Here is a 17,170-nt window from a genome sequence, read left to right on the forward strand (position 1 = left end):
CTGCTGATCAGCACTAATATCATCAACAACAACAACATCTGATTTATATACCGCCCTTCAGGACAACTACACAACCTCCGCCTGTCTAAACGGAAGCATCATTGCCAACGTGGGAAGCCCAGGTTTTTATGGGCTGCATAACTCCAAGGAAATTCACTGCCAACAGGACAGGGTGGACTAAACAGGCCCCTCACACAACATGATGGTGGCATTGGTGGTCACAGGATGCTACAGTAGCCGCTGGAGCAAATGGCTTTGAAATGGACACTGATGAGCCGTGAGAGCGCCGTGCTCAGTGGCATGTTGCACTAACAGGCAGGTGCCACGGCAAGGGGGTGGCTGGACTGCCCGTGAGCTGCCCCTTGCTGAAGACAAACGAACGGACGCTTCCACCTGATCCTGCACGGCAGCTGTTCTATTCTTAGCTCACCTGCCTGCTCGATAGCACAGAAAGGACTGACGCTCAAGGGCTTTAACCATCAGGAAAAGGTCAAGGGTCACAGGGGCTAAATCCATGTAAGCAAGCGGTGCGGGGAGAGATGGGTTACTTCCTTGAGAAATCAGAGATTGCCGTTCCCTGCCGTGCAACCAATGTTCCCCTTGCTCGTACCCAATTCTTTCAAAAACGGCCTTAAAGCAACACTTTAAACAATCAGTTGGAGAAATGACAGCAGAGGCTTCACTAACAAGCAGAAGGGGCAACTCACAGCACACACCAGGGAACACCGCAGAAGAGCGGCGAGCCTGCTCAGTCCTCTCAGGAGCCCTGGGCAGAGCCACGAGGGAAGGGAGAAGAAAAGGAAACCCATTATTTGGAAATGCAGCGGTTCTTCTGCAGAGCGCCCTTGGGGGCTAAGCTCTTTGTGGGCTGATGGATCGCCATGGTAATCTACTGCCGATCCCTGTCCTAAGAGTAAACATTTACCCACCTAACATAGGCTGCAGAGGACCTTGAGCAGGATATGCTAATTCAAGAATCCCTTTGCTTGTCTGAGTGCCATGATGGTTCAGAGTCACATCTGCCTCAAGCAAAAGGACAGCCCAAAATTATCTGCCTCCAGTTCCCCTCCTGTGATAATTATACCATCACAATCACTCCCCTAAGTTAGGCATCACTGTCAGAACAGAGCACTTTGAAAAGGCTTTCCGGAAGATTTGTCCGGCTGCAATTTTTCTCAGACTATGAGAGAGATTTTACCACTGAGGTGCTTTTCTTGGCATCAACAAAAAATTCCCCTCTGGATTCAGCGACAGAACTCCAGAAAGGGTAACTTCACCGCACTTCCATTCAAACACACAGTATCTGCACTGTGATGAATTCCTAGGCTGTGGCTGAACTTTGCATCCCTGTCGAACATCAATAAGGGTCAGGAGCAATATGACTGTATGAAAAATATCTATTATATATGCAATTGTTTATAATATAAAAATTATTTAATAAAAACCCTGGTACTGGAGAATTTTCTAGGAGACCTGGAGCGGCAGGCAGACTGATGCCAGCTCTGTTCGGCCCTGGATGTTTTGTGCAGGCCAACGTACTATTGTATCTTGTAACATCATTGCCAGGGTGTTTTTTATTTTTTAACCACAATGAGAAAGGCAGCATCCCCGCTGATAGAACAAATAATAGAAATAATAACAAACTGTAATCGTTCATTCATAGCACTATTAAAAAAGAGATCAGACTGGGGGGGAGAAAGGGGTCAGGAGAAGAAAGAATTTGGGTCAAGTCACAAGATTAAACAGAGTAAATTCCACAACTTACTTCACCAAGGCTGCTGCGTCTGGGAGCACTTCGGCAAACGTATCACGGAACACAATTGCATTTTTCCGCTTACAGTTCTGTATGACGTCGTTGGCCAGGTAAAAAAGGTTCAAGCGATGAGGAAAGGCAGCTGAAAAGAAAAGGGAGGCTCATGTTAATGCCAGACACCCTGCCACGTAAGCCAGCAGGGCCCACTGAGTACACGGCTTCTGCAGAAGGGTCGCTGCTACTTCCTTTGGATGGTCAGATGAACTGAGGCTTTGAGATGCGACCCAGTGACGACTTGCGTGCTTTCCCAGTGGAGAACAGAAGATGCCGGACAGGAGACTACCAGTCTTGGCATGGGTGGGGCAGGCCACCCATGAAGCAGCCTTCTACTGACTCAGCCCCCTGGTCCACCAAGGGCAGTAATGCCTACTCAGACTGGCAGGCGGAAGTCTTTCACATCACCTGCTGCCTGGGACAACCTGCGTGCAACACAGAGGCTCCTCTGCTGCACCACAGCCCCTCCCTCAAGCATGAGAATGAGTCTAGGGAGCACCACCTCTCGAGAGTGCTGAGAAAGACTCCTTGGATGGCATCACAGAGCTGGAAGGGGCCATACAGACCATCTAGTCCAACCCCTGCCCAGTGCAGGATGCTGGGCTCGGCAACCTCACCCCTTTCTCCTATGTCAGTCTCCAACCTTGCACACTTCTCAGGAAGCACACACACAAGAGGCCTTTGGTATGGAAGGGGGAGGGGCTATTAATCCAGATAAGTGAACCTGTTAACCAATACTATCTATTGGTTGGTGAGTGGTCTCAAAAGGAACAGCTTTATACCAAGTCTGATCAGCTGTTCACCTAGCCCAGAGTCATCTGCTCTGAATGGCAGCCGCTCTTCAAGATCTTTCCCAAGCCTGCCACCTGTCAATCTTTGGTCTGGAAACCCTGCTGCCCCATCAGCTGCCCAGCGGCAGGAAAGGAGGTGATTCGCAACACCCTTATGAACCCTTCCCCTGCCCATTGCAGAGACTCTTCCCAGCTGGAATCCGTGCACAGATACCAGAAACGTGGCAAAGAAAGAACGAGACCAGGAAAGAACTCCTTGTCCTACTGCTACCTCTTGTTTCTCGACCTCCCAGTGGCCCCAGCCTTTCTGCTCCCGAGTCCCACAAACGCTGCCCCTCTTGCTGGACCACCTCCACTAGGTCTCTGATCTCTCTCAAGGGATGAGCTGCAGCAACCAGTGCCAACTTTTATGCGATCGCTCCAAACCGAAAGCTTGATGACAACGTCTTGATCGGAAGAGCAGTCACTGACATTGACTTGGCAGCCTCTGGCCAACAAATCCAGGGGAAGCAAGAACCCCCACATTGACTGCTAAGCACCGGAAGCAGAGGGATGCCTCCTGCACAAGCCCCGCTGGAACGACAGAGGCACGCACAAACATCTTTTATGGGTCCAGCCTATAAATCACTAGTGACAGTTGCTTATTATTGTGGCCAAAATCGCTGTTGTAATAAACATTTCCTAGTCTAAAGGGCTGTATGAAGCAGTCGAAGTCCACACCCACTTCTTTCAAAATTAATGATTAGACAATGCCGCCAGGAGGCATACGAACTGCACAGCAAAGCTATCTCCAAGACACTTCAGGATCAAGACAGAACGATCGCAAGCTTTCGTTGTTTTCCAAATTCCAGATGCAGATCTTGTCCCTTAGGGCAGAACAGAAGACTGCCCATTCCCCAGGCCAGCATGTGGCATTCTCGGCCCCCAGCATTCACACATCTCCCAAAAGCACTACCCGTTTACTTACAGGAATGTGCATTCATATTGTGTACATACAACCTCAAACTCTAAAGGCAAGTGAACGCAGCAAATTACTCAATGCCAGTTTCCAAGAATCTAACCAAACTTTTGCTTACTGTACCCACCCTTGGAACACACTTAAGCATTCTTTTTGTACACTCTGGGGATTTAAAGCTAGCCTGCCATGTCAACCCACAACTCTCCTACCTCTTTCCTAACGTTTCCCTGCTTGCCCATACCCCCCTCTGTTCAGAAAAGGCCCCAAACAAGCCACTCTCTGGCTGAATCCAGATCCCAAGTCAATTTACGGGTCCCTGCCAATTATGGGGGTGGAGAGGGGCCTCAAGTCATAGCTGTCGTAGGGCGATCCCTGGAGGGGTTTTCCTGGCAAGAGACTAACACAGGTGGTTTGCCACTGCCTGCCTCTGCAATCCTGGACGTCGCTGATGAAACAAAATTCGTCCCTGCTGCCATTCATAAAGGAAAAACTTCATTTTGTTTTTGTTTCACTTCACTTAGATCCCATCTTTCTCCCCAACAGGGACTCAAAGCAGCCTACATCACCCTCCACTCCTCCATTTTCCAATGCTGTAAGGGAGAGATGCCCCGCACTGCAACACGGCATCCTTACAGAGGCCGTCCATCTTATGCTCTAATGAACAGGCTACAGAAGCCCACTTTACTGTGTGTGTCATGTGCCATCAAGTCGCTTCTGACCTCTGACAACCCTACAAATGAAAGATCTCCAAAATCACCAGCCCCAGGTCTGAAGGTGACGCTGGAGAGCAAGAGGCAATACAGCATCAGGCAGGTCTGGCAATTTCAAAGTTGTCATCAATGCTTTTCAAGTAATTACCCCTAAGAATTGTGCGAAAGGGTACATGTATGTTTTACTCAATTGTAAACTGAGGAAGGGTGGGGGACAAACCAAAATTACATAAAATAATTCAAATGAACAAATCCAGTGTCAAATTCATCTTATCGGCTGTTCAGTTTAATAACATAATAGTAACATTTGATTTATATACTGCCCTTCAGGCACAACTTAACACCTACCCAGAACGGTTACCAAGCACGTTATTATTTTCCCAACAACAATCAGCCTGTGAGGTGGGTGGGCCTGAGAGAGCTCTAAGAGAGCTGTGACTGACCCAAGGTCACCCAGCTGGCTTCAAGTGGTGGGGAATCAAACCCGGCTCTCCAGATTAGAGTCCCGCCACTCTTAACCTCTACACCAAACTGGCTCCAGAGCTAAAATTCATATTTATACATCTCCTTTCTTACAGCTAAAGGGCTGTAAATCACAAATCTGATACCAGTGATGAGGTCGCCCAGAAACCTCTATGGACGCGAAAGAGTTAAATTCTGTGGAGGAACCGGTCAGGGCTCGTTACTTAATTGAACATGAACTCAGTGATAAAGTTTAGGGAGGATGGCTTGGAGCGGAGAGCAACGCCAGGCTCCAGGGCTCCCCAAGGCCACCCTCTCAAAGCAAGAGAGAGCCCAGGAGCAGTGGATCAGCAGAGGCTGTGCCTGTCTCAGCAGACAGGCCTGGTAAGATTTCCTACAGGCATGAAGCCTGGACCAAAGTTTTACTTTGTATTTGGAGGAACAGGGCCTGCTCCTTACAATGCTTATGATGGCATCCAATTCCACAGCTACGAATGAGTTCTCCTAAAGGCTTTATATAGAGGATAAATAATATGGGGGATACGATTGTGCCTTGTGGAACCCCACAAGGTAATTCCCATTCTGAGGATAGCTGGTCTCCAATAGCAACCCTTTGAGTCCATCCCATGAGGAACCAGTCAAACCAGTCCAAGGTATATCCTCTGATACCTGCTTCTGCCTTGAAATGCCACAATAGGATGGCACAGTCTACTATATTGGAGGCTGCAGACAGATGGAGGAGGAGCAATAATGAAGCATCGCCTTTATCTACATTCAGGCGGAGGTCATCAACTAGCGTCACGAGGGCTGTCTCTATCCCACAGTCTGGCCTAAAACCAGACTGAAAAGGGTCCAGAGCACAAGAGTGATCCAAGAAGGCCTGGAGTTGGTCAGATACTGCTGTCAGCCACTTTGCCCGGAAAGGGCAGATTAGAGACCGGCCGATAACTGGCTACTCCATTTTTGTCTAAGGATGGTATTTTAAGTAGTGGGTGGAAGACTGCCTCTTTGAGAGGCTGAGGGAAGGTGACTTGAGTTAGTTACTGATTTAATGTAGACATCAAGGGCTCCTTTATGTGATCTTTTCAAGATTTTAGCAGCCAGGATGGGCAGGGATCCAGTGTACAATTATTAGCCTTCACAGATGCTAGAATTCTCAAAGACGTACAAATATATTGCAGTGGCAGCTTTTATAAGCCAGAGACTGCTTTCCCAGATCCTAGAAGAAACTTGCACATAGAGGTATGCAATTCGGGTCCGGTATTTGGTTAAAAGGTAAAATTCGGTATTACCAAACTTAAAAGGAAATACCGAATCAGATTTGGTATTACCAAATTTAATTATACCAAATTCATTCAGTAAAATTCGGTAAACTTTGAAAATCGCAGCTGTTCCTTTGCTAAGGAAAGCAAAGAAAAACTTTTTCCGGCCTTTTTTAACCAGATGGGAAGGGGGAGAAGGGAGGGGGAGTGGGCAATACTTGCAGGAGTTCTTCCCTGACCAATGAGCTTCTCTGTAAGGAGAATGCTTTTAAAATTGCTGCAAGGAGTTAAATTAGGCAGGCTTGCCTCAGTAAGCCTCCATTTTGCTTTGGCCTGGAGATTGAGAGACACTGCTTGGCTTGCTGCTGGGTGGCTGTTGGCTCCTCTCTATGGTCTGGCTGCTTTGGACTGCGACTGGACCGAGCTGCCCAGTGAGTGGATTCCTGGCTGCTTCGGCCTGTGCTGAGACCTGCTGCACCTGGAGGACTTCTGCTGCTGCCTGGTTTGAGAGCTGTAGAATCACTGGGTTTTTTCTCTCTTTAGAGGGAGAGGGTTGGTGTCTGGGAGGGATAGGTTTAGGAGGAGGAAGGGAAAGTGTTTTTTTTTTAGTTTGCATTTTATTTGTATTTTTAAAAAAATATTTTTATTAATGTTCTGAATTTTTGAATATAACAATAGGAACATATAACAAATAGCAAGTAACAATAAAGAATCTACAATTACAACTTGCATCTTTTAAAGCTTTGATAAAACTCCACACATTGGCATTTTGATAAACTACAACTTACATTGTGTTGTTTGGCCTCTTAATGAGTTACCATAAGCCTAACATTTCCAAATTGCCTGTTGAAGAAGTTTTGTGACCAAAAATTCATTTATAGAGAGAAATTCCAAAAAGGGTTCCTATTTAGTGTAAAATTCTGTCCTCATCAGATTCATTTGAGAGCGTTTTTTCTGTTACTTTTTCTAGTCTGCATTTTAAAAACTGATTTTTTGCTGGGGGGGGGGCTTTGGTTGGGCTTGTATGTAGAGAATGCTTTGATTTCTCACTTTTGATTTTGGTTATATTTACTGTTTATTTTACAGCTTATTCTTCTGTTTTATCCTGTTGCAGGTAATTTGTTGTTTGGAGTTTTATAGTCCTTTTTAATTTTATCATTTGTTCGGGGGGGGGGCTGTTCTCTCCTGTTGTTGAGCTTTCTTTACAGAAGTTTTGTTGGTTGGTATCTTTTGCTGGGTTCTGTTTTCAGTTAGGTTTGGTCAGGTGATCAACTGTTGCTGGCTGTTCTTCTGAGGGAGGTGTTTGGTGGGGTGCTTGGTTCAGTTTGTTAACTTAAATTACCTAGTGGTGTTTGGGTGTACCCTAACCCCTGAATCGCCAACGTTCAGTTTTGCAGTGCTATGAGGCTGGCTGCTAACAGGCCTCCATGGTTTATCACCCCAACCCCCACCCAATTTGGGAGCTACAGGTGAAGAGCTCAAAGGAATGCTAAGTTGAAGACGGATCTTCAGTTTAAGAATGTTATGAGGCTAATATTATCCTGCATACATGCATATGTGGGGACGGGGCTATCCATGGATAAACAGACACAACCACAAAGTGCTGTGACTCGCTTGTTCAAGGCAAGTAGCTGGCTGCTTCCTGGACTATGAGGAGGTTCTACTAGTGTGGGGTGGGGCTCTTCAAGATGGTTTTAATTTCATTTAATTTCAAGGTATGTGTCAGGCACTCCAGCTGCTTGCTCCTCCACCAGCTCAGGTAAGCAGGCTGGCTGGGGCGGGGCCAAACAAGAATGGCCGTTCCTGTTACAAGCACTGACAAAAAAGGAGGGGGGGGGAACCCACAGGAAACAAAATGCCAATATATAATTTCTCAGTATATTTCAAAGTGCAATGTGCTCAACTTTTCCTGTTTCTTGCAATACAGTAATTTAAACAGAATCATACAAATTACAGACAACTATCTTACAATAAGGTGCAAAGATATCCGGATTCACCAATAATTCAAACTCAATAAAGAAATGTCCTTGTTTCCTATGTCAATTTCTTTTTCCGTTCGATTCCTCTGCTGGTAGGCTCACACTGGTGGCATGTTCACAGTATCTCACGACATTAGACGTAAACAAAAGTCCATCGACATGCCGTCTCCCTGCACAAGATGTGAGCAGAAGCCCATCCGCACGCCGATCGGAAGCCAGCTATAGTCAGATTTCGCATCTGCTTCCTAAGTAACCTGCTCTCTGTGCAAAACACGCTTTTGTTAACGAAAGGCAGAGACATTTACGCACCTTCCTCCCTATCGTTATGCAATCCACATACTCACAAGAGGAACCCAATTCATTTACTCACTGATACCGGATTCTTGTGGCAATTCATTCTTTCACGCACCGAATGTGAGGGGCGTTTCAGTCCTTCCTGACTTTCCAATATGGAATTAAAACAATAATTTTTCAAGTGCACACTCCTAGAACAAACATCACAAAATGGAGGCCCATCCTAGAGATGTGAGGACTCGGAAATAAACTGGAAAAATTTGGAATTTTCCCTGAATTTGCTGACTGGATAAACTGGGTAAGTTGTGGAAGTATTGGGGGGAAAAAAAACTCATATGGAAATTTTTCCTCTTTTGGACTGAGTAAACATTTTTTTAGGCAAGGTTTTACTCAAAAAGTGTAATGCAATTTTTAAAAAATTTATGACAGTCTACGAAGTTAGATCATAGTAAGTCCTATGTTGTATATCATTATTGCTCAATCTACAGTTTGTGGAGAGCCACATCAGCAATTGCCATCAGCCCAAGGAGTCCCTACGTGACCAGTGCGCCACCCCAGATGCACACACGCAGTCACATGTGATATACCTATTGACATTAAATATATAACCATAACATTTTAAAATACCAGATTACTTCTGAGCATGTCTTTTCGCACCATACTTGAACCTTAGCCAACCCTTGCGCCTCTGGAATGAAGGGACGGGCTTCTTGCTGTCCCTTCTGCATAGCAACTCCAACAAGAGAGTGACATTGCCAAAGCACCAGAGCCGATCAAGCTGATCACGGGGAAAGGGGGAGTAAAACCACCACCACCACCACCGCACCGCGACCAGCTTGCTCTTTCCCTGGGTGGCTGCTCTGATGGGGGCTGTACACTTCCTTCTCCGTGGCCAGCTCAGCCCGGGTGCTAGGATGAGAATACTCAGGGTGAGGAATCGGTTGGAGTGGCGATGAATGGGAGGAATTGCAAACACCCAAGAAGATAGAATCAAAATTCAACAAGACCTGAATACTCTGGAGGAGGGGGCAGCTGTGAATAGGATGCAATTCAACAAAGACAAGTGCACAGTATTACATCTGGGCCACAAAAATGAGAAACACAAATACTGGATGGGGGATACACTTCTGGGCAGCAGGATATGTGAAAGGGATCTTGGGGTAAGAGTGGACTGTAAACTGAATATGAGCAGTCAGTGTGATGAGGTGGCAAAAAAGGCTAATTCAATCCTGGGTTGTATCAAAGGGGCCATAGCATCGAAATCACAGGAGGTCATAGCCCCTCTCTGTACTGCCTTGGCCAGGCCACACCTGGAGTATTGTGTGCAGTTCTGGAGGCCTCACTTCAAAAAGGATGTAGCCAAAATCGAGAGGGTGCAGAGGAGAGCGACGAGGATGATCAGGGGTCTGGAGACTGAGTCCTACGAGAAAAGGCTAAGGGCCTTGGGAATGTTTAGTTTGGAGAAGAGGAGGTTGAGGGGGGACATGATTGCTCTCTTTAAATATTTGAAAGGCTGTCATTTGGAGAAGGGCAAGGAGTTGTTCCAGTTGGCAGCAGAGGGTAGGACTCGAAGCAATGGGCTTAAGTTACATGCAGAAAGGTACCGGCTGGATATTAGGAAGAACATTTTCACGGTCAGAGTAGTTCAAAAGTGGAATCAGCTGCCTAGGGAGGTGGTGAGCTCCCCTTCGCTGGCAGTTTTCAAGAAGAGGCTGGATGAATACTTGTCAGAGATGCTCTAGGCTGATCCTGCACTGGGCAGGGGGTTGGACTAGATGGTCTGTATGGCCCCTTCCAACTCTATGATTCTGTGATACTATGACTGGCAAAGATTAGCTCTTTACTAGCAGATCTGACGTGAGGCCTGCAGTGAAACTTTCCCATCTGCCAGTCCCAGTGGCAACAGCTATTTCAAGAAGAGATCACCTGCCAATCAGAGGACAATGGCCTTGCCTACATCGCTGGAACATGTGACGGGCACCACACTGGGGAACAGTGTTCAGGGTATTGTCGAAGGCTTTCACGGCCGGAGAACGATGGTTGTTGTGGGTTTTCCGGGCTGTATTGCCGTGGTCTTGGCATTGTAGTTCCTGACGTTTCGCCAGCAGCTGTGGCTGGCATCTTCAGAGATGTAGCACCAAAAGACAGAGATCTCTCAGTGTCACAGTCTGTCACAATCTCTGTGACACTGAGAGATCTCTGTCTTTTGGTGCTACACCTCTGAAGATGCCAGCCACAGCTGCTGGCGAAACGTCAGGAACTACAATGCCAAGACCACGGCAATACAGCCCGGAAAACCCACAACAACCAGTGTCCAGGGTAACTCTTGAATAACAGTGTTATTCAAGAGTTCTGTTTTCTCACTGTTAGGAAGTCAATCTGAGATTCAAATATTTTGGCAGTCCTAATATTATGACTGTATGAGAGTGTTTCGGAGTTTTTTTTACTACAGATTCTGTTTTCTACTTTCACCTTTTATTTCGTCTGCCCTTCACATGGCAAAAATTAAAATATATGTATTAAGGAAGGACAGGGTGTAGCAGTTTGTACCTCTCTTAAATATTGGGTATATTTGCAGTTTTCCTTATAGAAAACCAAGACATTTATACTTTATAGTCCATAAATATCCCAAATAACGTAATTTTATATGCTAATTTACAAATGATGCATTTGTTAATTATTGATGCATTTTACTGATGTTAAATCAATCAAATAAGTTTAGGTTTGATAATGAAGTGGCGTTGTACATATTTCACTCTCCCTTCAATCTCCCCCTGCAAAAGCCGTTATATTGCCAATGGCTTCAAAAATTCTAGCAATATTACGTCTCTAGCCCAACGACACATGCGGACAGACCCTGGCAGCCGGTGCCCAGGCGCCTGGGATCTTCCCGGTTCTGGTTCCATTTGGCCTTTGCTGCTGCTCTTCTCTCCATTTGGTCTTAACGCCTCAATCGTGAAGCTGTAATTTGTCTCCCTGCAAACGAAGCCAACTCCTCTCACTTTTCTCTGTTTGCCACCCCAGAAGGCCAAGGAGCTGCCTCATCACACGGGCCAAGAGTGGTCTCTATTTTTAGCCATTAGAAGCCAAAAACACACCCACCCACACAGTCAAGTTATTTGCCAGGAAGAATGAGCAGGTTCTTCAAACAGGGGAAACTGGCATGCCCAGCCCCCACTGCAATTGCTACCAATTCATCAACAAATTTACTAGATTGCTTCCCAAACCAGGCGGCCAGCTTCTTGGACAGGCAAACACAATTTTGTGAACAGAAAGACTGCACTGCACTCCGTGGGCTAATTCAAATATCACCAAGAAAAGGGCGTGGACGTAAATCCAGTTTCCTATTTGCCACTTGAGAGAGTTCCTACAGAAAGTGTGTTTTAATTCTTTGGATGAAAACATTCAATGGCAGCTAAGCCGAGTCCTTACATTATCCAAGATGGTATACTTTCTGTATCATTTCTTAAATACAGGACATATTCATTCATTCATTCATTCATTCATTCATTCATTCATTCATTCATTCATTCATTTATGTTCATGCCCCGCCCCCCCGCAAATGGGCTCAGGGCAGCTCACAGCATGCATACAGTAAGTTAATCATAAAAAACTATAAAATCAGAGGTACAGTTTTAAAAAATGCTACAGCACTCTACTTTATCCCACAGGCCCATTCTACTTTCCCCTGTTTGTGTGTTTTTATGTATGTGCCTTGCAGGACAGTTTTTGTTTATATACATGTATACGCATTCCATAAAATTTGTTTTAATATTCTGACAGTTTGCTGCCTTGGGGACCATGAACTGGAAGTAAAGGCAGAAAATGTTAGAAAGAATACAAGGAACAAAAGAAGAGGGGCTTCCTTTAACGCAAGAGGTGCTCTCTTCTTGCAGAAGGGGAAGGCAGCTCTTTGCATTGGGGTCCGGCACTCCTTTGGATGGAACAGGCCCTCAGAACTCAGCCCAATGCATCCGAGAACACAATTTGCTCCTTGCTTATGTGATATGGCACTCGGACCGTAACTACAGCTCTACGCACATAAAAACTGTATTTCAAAACACAGAAGCTGCTTGCTTTGCTCTTTGCAGAGACGAGCAAGCACAGCAACAAGACAGGCCTCGTAGGTCAACTGCCCAGAAACACGGATCAGCATTCTGAGCAGGGACATCATCACGTCTCATCGCTGAGGCTCAAGGCGGATTACGCTGTGTGAAATTAGTACAATCAATACCAAGGACATTTCCATAAACAATGCCATAGGGTAAATAAATACAATTTACAAAGACCTAACATTAGCAAAAATCCAATACAAAGTTGAAGAAATGTTGAAACAGAGCACAAGCAATTCTAGGACTGACATTAGACAACATGAAACTACCTAGGAGGAGCATACTTGAAGCACAAGTAGCACATACCTAAAGCAACAGGCAGGACGTAAGGCAACATAGTAGAGAAGTCTACGCTCCCTAACATTAGGGGGCTGGGATGTATATCTGGGCTGGGATGTATATCTGGAGGGTAATCGTAAGTACTCATAATCTGGGAACGGAGCAAGCGCTTAGCTCAGGAAGTTAATGTCCATTAAATTTTCAGTAATTTTCACTGCTTTGCTTTCTTCACGACATGTATTTCTTTACTGCATATTCACTGCCCTGTTTATCTAGTTCTGTGATCCAGTTTTGGTGAATCGATATTACCGGCATTATATTGCTCTTACTGCACTGTTTTCAGTAGCGTAATCTATCCTGAGCCTCAGTGATAAAGGAGGACAGTAACAACAATTTTTTTAAAGACGGCACAGATGTACAAGATCTCTCAGGTGGGCTCAGCAGAAGATTCTGGCTAGGAAGCACCCTAACCCTTCCTTCCACAATCAAGTTCACAATGAAAACAGCCCCAATGCTTATCCCTACGGGGTCAACATTTGACCTTTGGCACCTCTTTTTAAACTGAGAACAGCACTGCATTTCACAGAAGGTCACTGATTCAGCTTCAATAGACTATAAAGCTTTGGGACAGACGGTGCTAGACAAGAGCAGTGTAACCTGAGCAGAATTTCAGGGTGGCAGCATAAAAATGTCCTGAATAAATAAAAACAACTATGACTTTCTGGCACCTCCAGCAATTCCACCCCCTGCCCCTAATTTTACAGCCCTGGATTGATAATAATAGTAACATTCAATTTATATACCACCTTCAGGACAATTTAACGCCCACTCAGAGCGGTTTACAAAGTGTGTTTTTATTATCCCCACAACAACAATCACCCTGTGAGGTGGGTGGGGCTGAGAGAGCTCTGAGAGAGCTGTGACTGACCCAAGGTCACTCAGATGGCTTCAAGCAGAGGAGTGGGGAATCAAACCTGGCTCTCCAGATTGGAGTCCCACGCTCTTAACCACTACACCAAACTGGCTCTCCGTGTAGCTTCTCTATCACAACCCCTGCTTTCTTATGCAGACAAAATCAGCCTAGTTGTCTTTCGGGAGAGAGGGAAGAGGCACAAATCACTTGTTTGTCTTCTTGGGGAGGCGTGTTAAGACAGCACCTACCGCTTTGTTGCTTAACACAGGCCATAGGAAATGCTATTTGCGTGCCAAGTGTGAAATGAGTGATACACAGGCAGGGTGCAGAGATGGAGAGTCAAAGCCCCGACCTTCCTGCCACTCACGCTGGGTTGCTCATCTGGTCTCAGACCACTAGGGAAGGTGAAAACACAGCCAGACAAACTTTCCGTCAAAGGTTAAAGCAACACTATGTTATCCACTGGGACATCTTAAGCAACTAAGTTTTAGGGTTGTGTTAATCTGTGTAAGTTCTGAACAGGTGCCTGGAGAGGGTAATAAAATGGATGACGGCCAATAAACTGAAGTTCGTTCCAGACACAACTGAGTTGCTGGTCAAGGACTGCAGAACCAGCCCGTCCTGGAGAGGATTGCCCCCCCCCCCCCGAAGAACCAGGTTCATTGCTTGGGAATGCTGCTGGAACCTGGCCAATGGTGGGAGGCACACGTCTCCTCTGTGGCACACAACACCTTCTATTCGCTTTGGCTGATACGCCAGCTACAGTCTTCACTCCTAAAGCATGACCTGGCACCTGCGCTCTGAGTACATCCAGGTTAGATTACTGTAATGTACACAACATGGGGCTGCCCTTGAAAACTGGCCAGAAAGTTCAGCTGGTCCAAAGTGCAGCAGCCAGGCTACGGTTGAGGCAGGATATAGGGTCTCTCTCTCTCCCCCCCCCCCGTGCTGAAAATCTGCACTGGCGCAGTTCAAAGGGCTGGCTCTTACTTTTCAAGTCCTCAATGGCTTAGGGCCAGAGGGCTCATCGCTGTCTTCCTCTCATGCCAGCCCTCCCTTTAAGATCTGCCTCCCAAGTCGTGCTCCTTACGCCCTGCCTTAGGAAGTGAGGTGAGTGGGCAACCAGAGAAAGGGATTTTTTCAGTGGAACGAGCATGTGCTGAAAGGACCAGGCACCACAATATTTCTTTGTGCCATGGTAACTCGGGATTTGTTGAGCTCTATTGTACCCAATGCCATTTATTGAACTCATGGCTGTAGGGAGAGCTGAACTGGAGGCCTGTCTGTCGAGGGAGACACCGGTCTCCAGTTCAGGAACTAATTCGGAACTTGCTGCTTGCCCAGTTCCACTGAACCTGATATGGAAAATCTAGGATAAATTTAAGTACTACTACACCCATTTAAGCCACCTATGACATCCTACTACATAACTGAGTAGGCATCTTTGAGATGACTCACCGGTTATCCCAGGGAGCAGGCGCGGCAGTGCACCCCTAGGGGGCAAGAAGGGAGTCGCTCTGTCGGCAGCAGCCGAGCACCAAGGCCAGGATGAGTTGCTGCTGGGGTGAGGGAACTGGCACTGCCCCTGTGCTCCCTGCCCACCGCGGCCAGATCCGGCCCCGTTGGCGCGGGGGGGGGGCGGGGCGGGGACAGGGGGCGCAACGGCAGGCAAGCCTTGCTCACCTGCTCTTCCCCCCCCCAGCAAGCCGCGATCCTGGGAGGTGAAGGCAAGGGGGGGGCACATTCCCCTCCCAGTCCCTCGACTCCCATCGCCTCTTTCTCAGCTCCTTCACTGTCTAATCTGCAGCTGCTTGGTGGAGCCATTTTTGAAACCCCAACCGATCAGGGATCGTGTCCCCAACAAAATGACAAATTGATGGTTGTTGTGGATTTTCCGGGCTGTATTGCCGTGGTCTTGGCATTGTAGTTCCTGACGTTTCTCCGGCAGCTGTGACTGGCATCTTCAGAGATGTAGCACCAAAAGACAGGGATCTCTCAGTGTCACCAAGAGAGATCTCTGTCTTTTGGTGCTGCACCTCTGAAGATGCCAGTCGCAGCTGCCAGAGAAACGTCAGGAACTACAATGCCAAGACCACGGCAATACAGCCCGGAAAACCCACAACAACCAAAACACATTATACTAATCAATACTAAGCTAATACATAGAAACGGCTTGTATTCTAGGTGAACTTTTAAACTTTTCATGAACTGTCTGTGCATTTTTCTAGAGTATTGGGTAACTAAAACAGGTGCGCTTTAATCTTTTGACAGCTAATTAAAAATAGTGGACTCCATCTAGATTAATGTTTCTTTATCAGAGACTGGACCAATAGTGATCTAGTATCTAAACTCTTCCTGCTATTTCTCACGGATTTATGGCTTTGTTTTGCAAGTTAGCTATAACGTCATTTTTGGCTAATTAGAAGGTGATATAATAGAAATTATGAATATTCAATGAAGCATTAAACCAATCATAGTTTGCTTATGCTATTACGTGAAAAGATCTTAGATATTTGCACATGACAACCTATAAAACATGCTAATCTAGATAATGAGTTAGAGTTCTGATTGGAAGAGATCTCATGAAGATTAGGTGAGATTCTTATCTTTGCAACGTAGGCTATGAAAATCTTAATGCATTTCATAAGAACTTTGATTATTTTAAACTTAAGAGTTAGGAAAGGTTAGCGAATTTAATTCTGATTGCCTTTCTGTGTTCTATTTTTGTAGGACTTATATTAATAATCATATATTTTAACTACTTGCTTCATTAAAAAATAGAGTGTATTTTCAATAAAAGAAATAAACTCTAATAGGCGTCTGATTAGAAGCGGCAAAGCAATAAAGAACCTATTACAAATAAATGTACTGATAAGCAAACGGTTCAAAGAACAATTTTGCTTGACAGCAAAATTGCTGAACACGATCCAAAAGAAAAGATAAATCTTTCCTTTGGAGTAGTGGAAGCTTAGTTCAGACACAGGCAAGAGAGCCTGTTACAGGGGGATCGAGTGGCAGCAGGTAAGCCTCGCTCGCCTGCCTGGCCCCCCTGCAAGATGCGATTCGGGCGGGGGGGGGGGGTTGAGCGACGGCGGGCAAGCCTCACTTGCCTGTCCCCCTTCCAAACATGCTCCTGGGGGGTGGAGAGTGCACAGAGGTGGACAAGCCTGGCTCGCCTGCTCAACGCCCCCCCCCCAAGCTGCGATCGTGGGGGGCAGATTCTGGAGAGGGTGGGGTTGGGGGAGAGGAGGGGCCTCAGCAGCGTATTATGCCATAGAGCCCACCCTCTGAAACAGCCATTTTTCTCCAGGAGAACTGATCTTTGTGGCCTGGAGATCAGCTGTAATTCCAGGAGATTTCCAGCTACCACATGGAGGCTGGCAACCCTAGGGGTGTGCAGCAGTGGGCAAGCCTCCCTCGCATGCCCTCCTGCCAAAGCCATGAGCGTTGCTTGCCTGCCTTGCCTGCCCCCCAAATCCTAGAGTTGCCAGTCTCCAGGTGGTGGCTGGAGATCTCCCAGAATTACAAATCATCTCCAGGCGACAAAGATCAGTTCCTCTGGAGAAAATGGCTGCCTTGGAAGGTAGGATCAATGACATTATA

General features: G+C 46.4%; 1 protein-coding gene across 2 annotated transcripts in view; it reads right to left on the reverse strand.

The window, feature by feature from the left end:
- RPRD2 (regulation of nuclear pre-mRNA domain containing 2) overlaps window positions 1–17,170 on the reverse strand; it is an 81,595-nt gene that overhangs the window by 56,099 nt on the left and 8,326 nt on the right. For both annotated transcript variants that reach the window (XM_054998713.1, XM_054998703.1), the window contains exon 2: window positions 1,766–1,895. In XM_054998713.1, the coding sequence (XP_054854688.1) occupies window positions 1,766–1,895 (130 nt within the window). The remainder of the gene's footprint in view (window positions 1–1,765; window positions 1,896–17,170) is intronic.

This window comes from Eublepharis macularius, chromosome 1 (genome assembly GCF_028583425.1).
Source record: "Eublepharis macularius isolate TG4126 chromosome 1, MPM_Emac_v1.0, whole genome shotgun sequence".
Classification (NCBI taxonomy): Eukaryota; Metazoa; Chordata; class Lepidosauria; order Squamata; family Eublepharidae; genus Eublepharis; species Eublepharis macularius.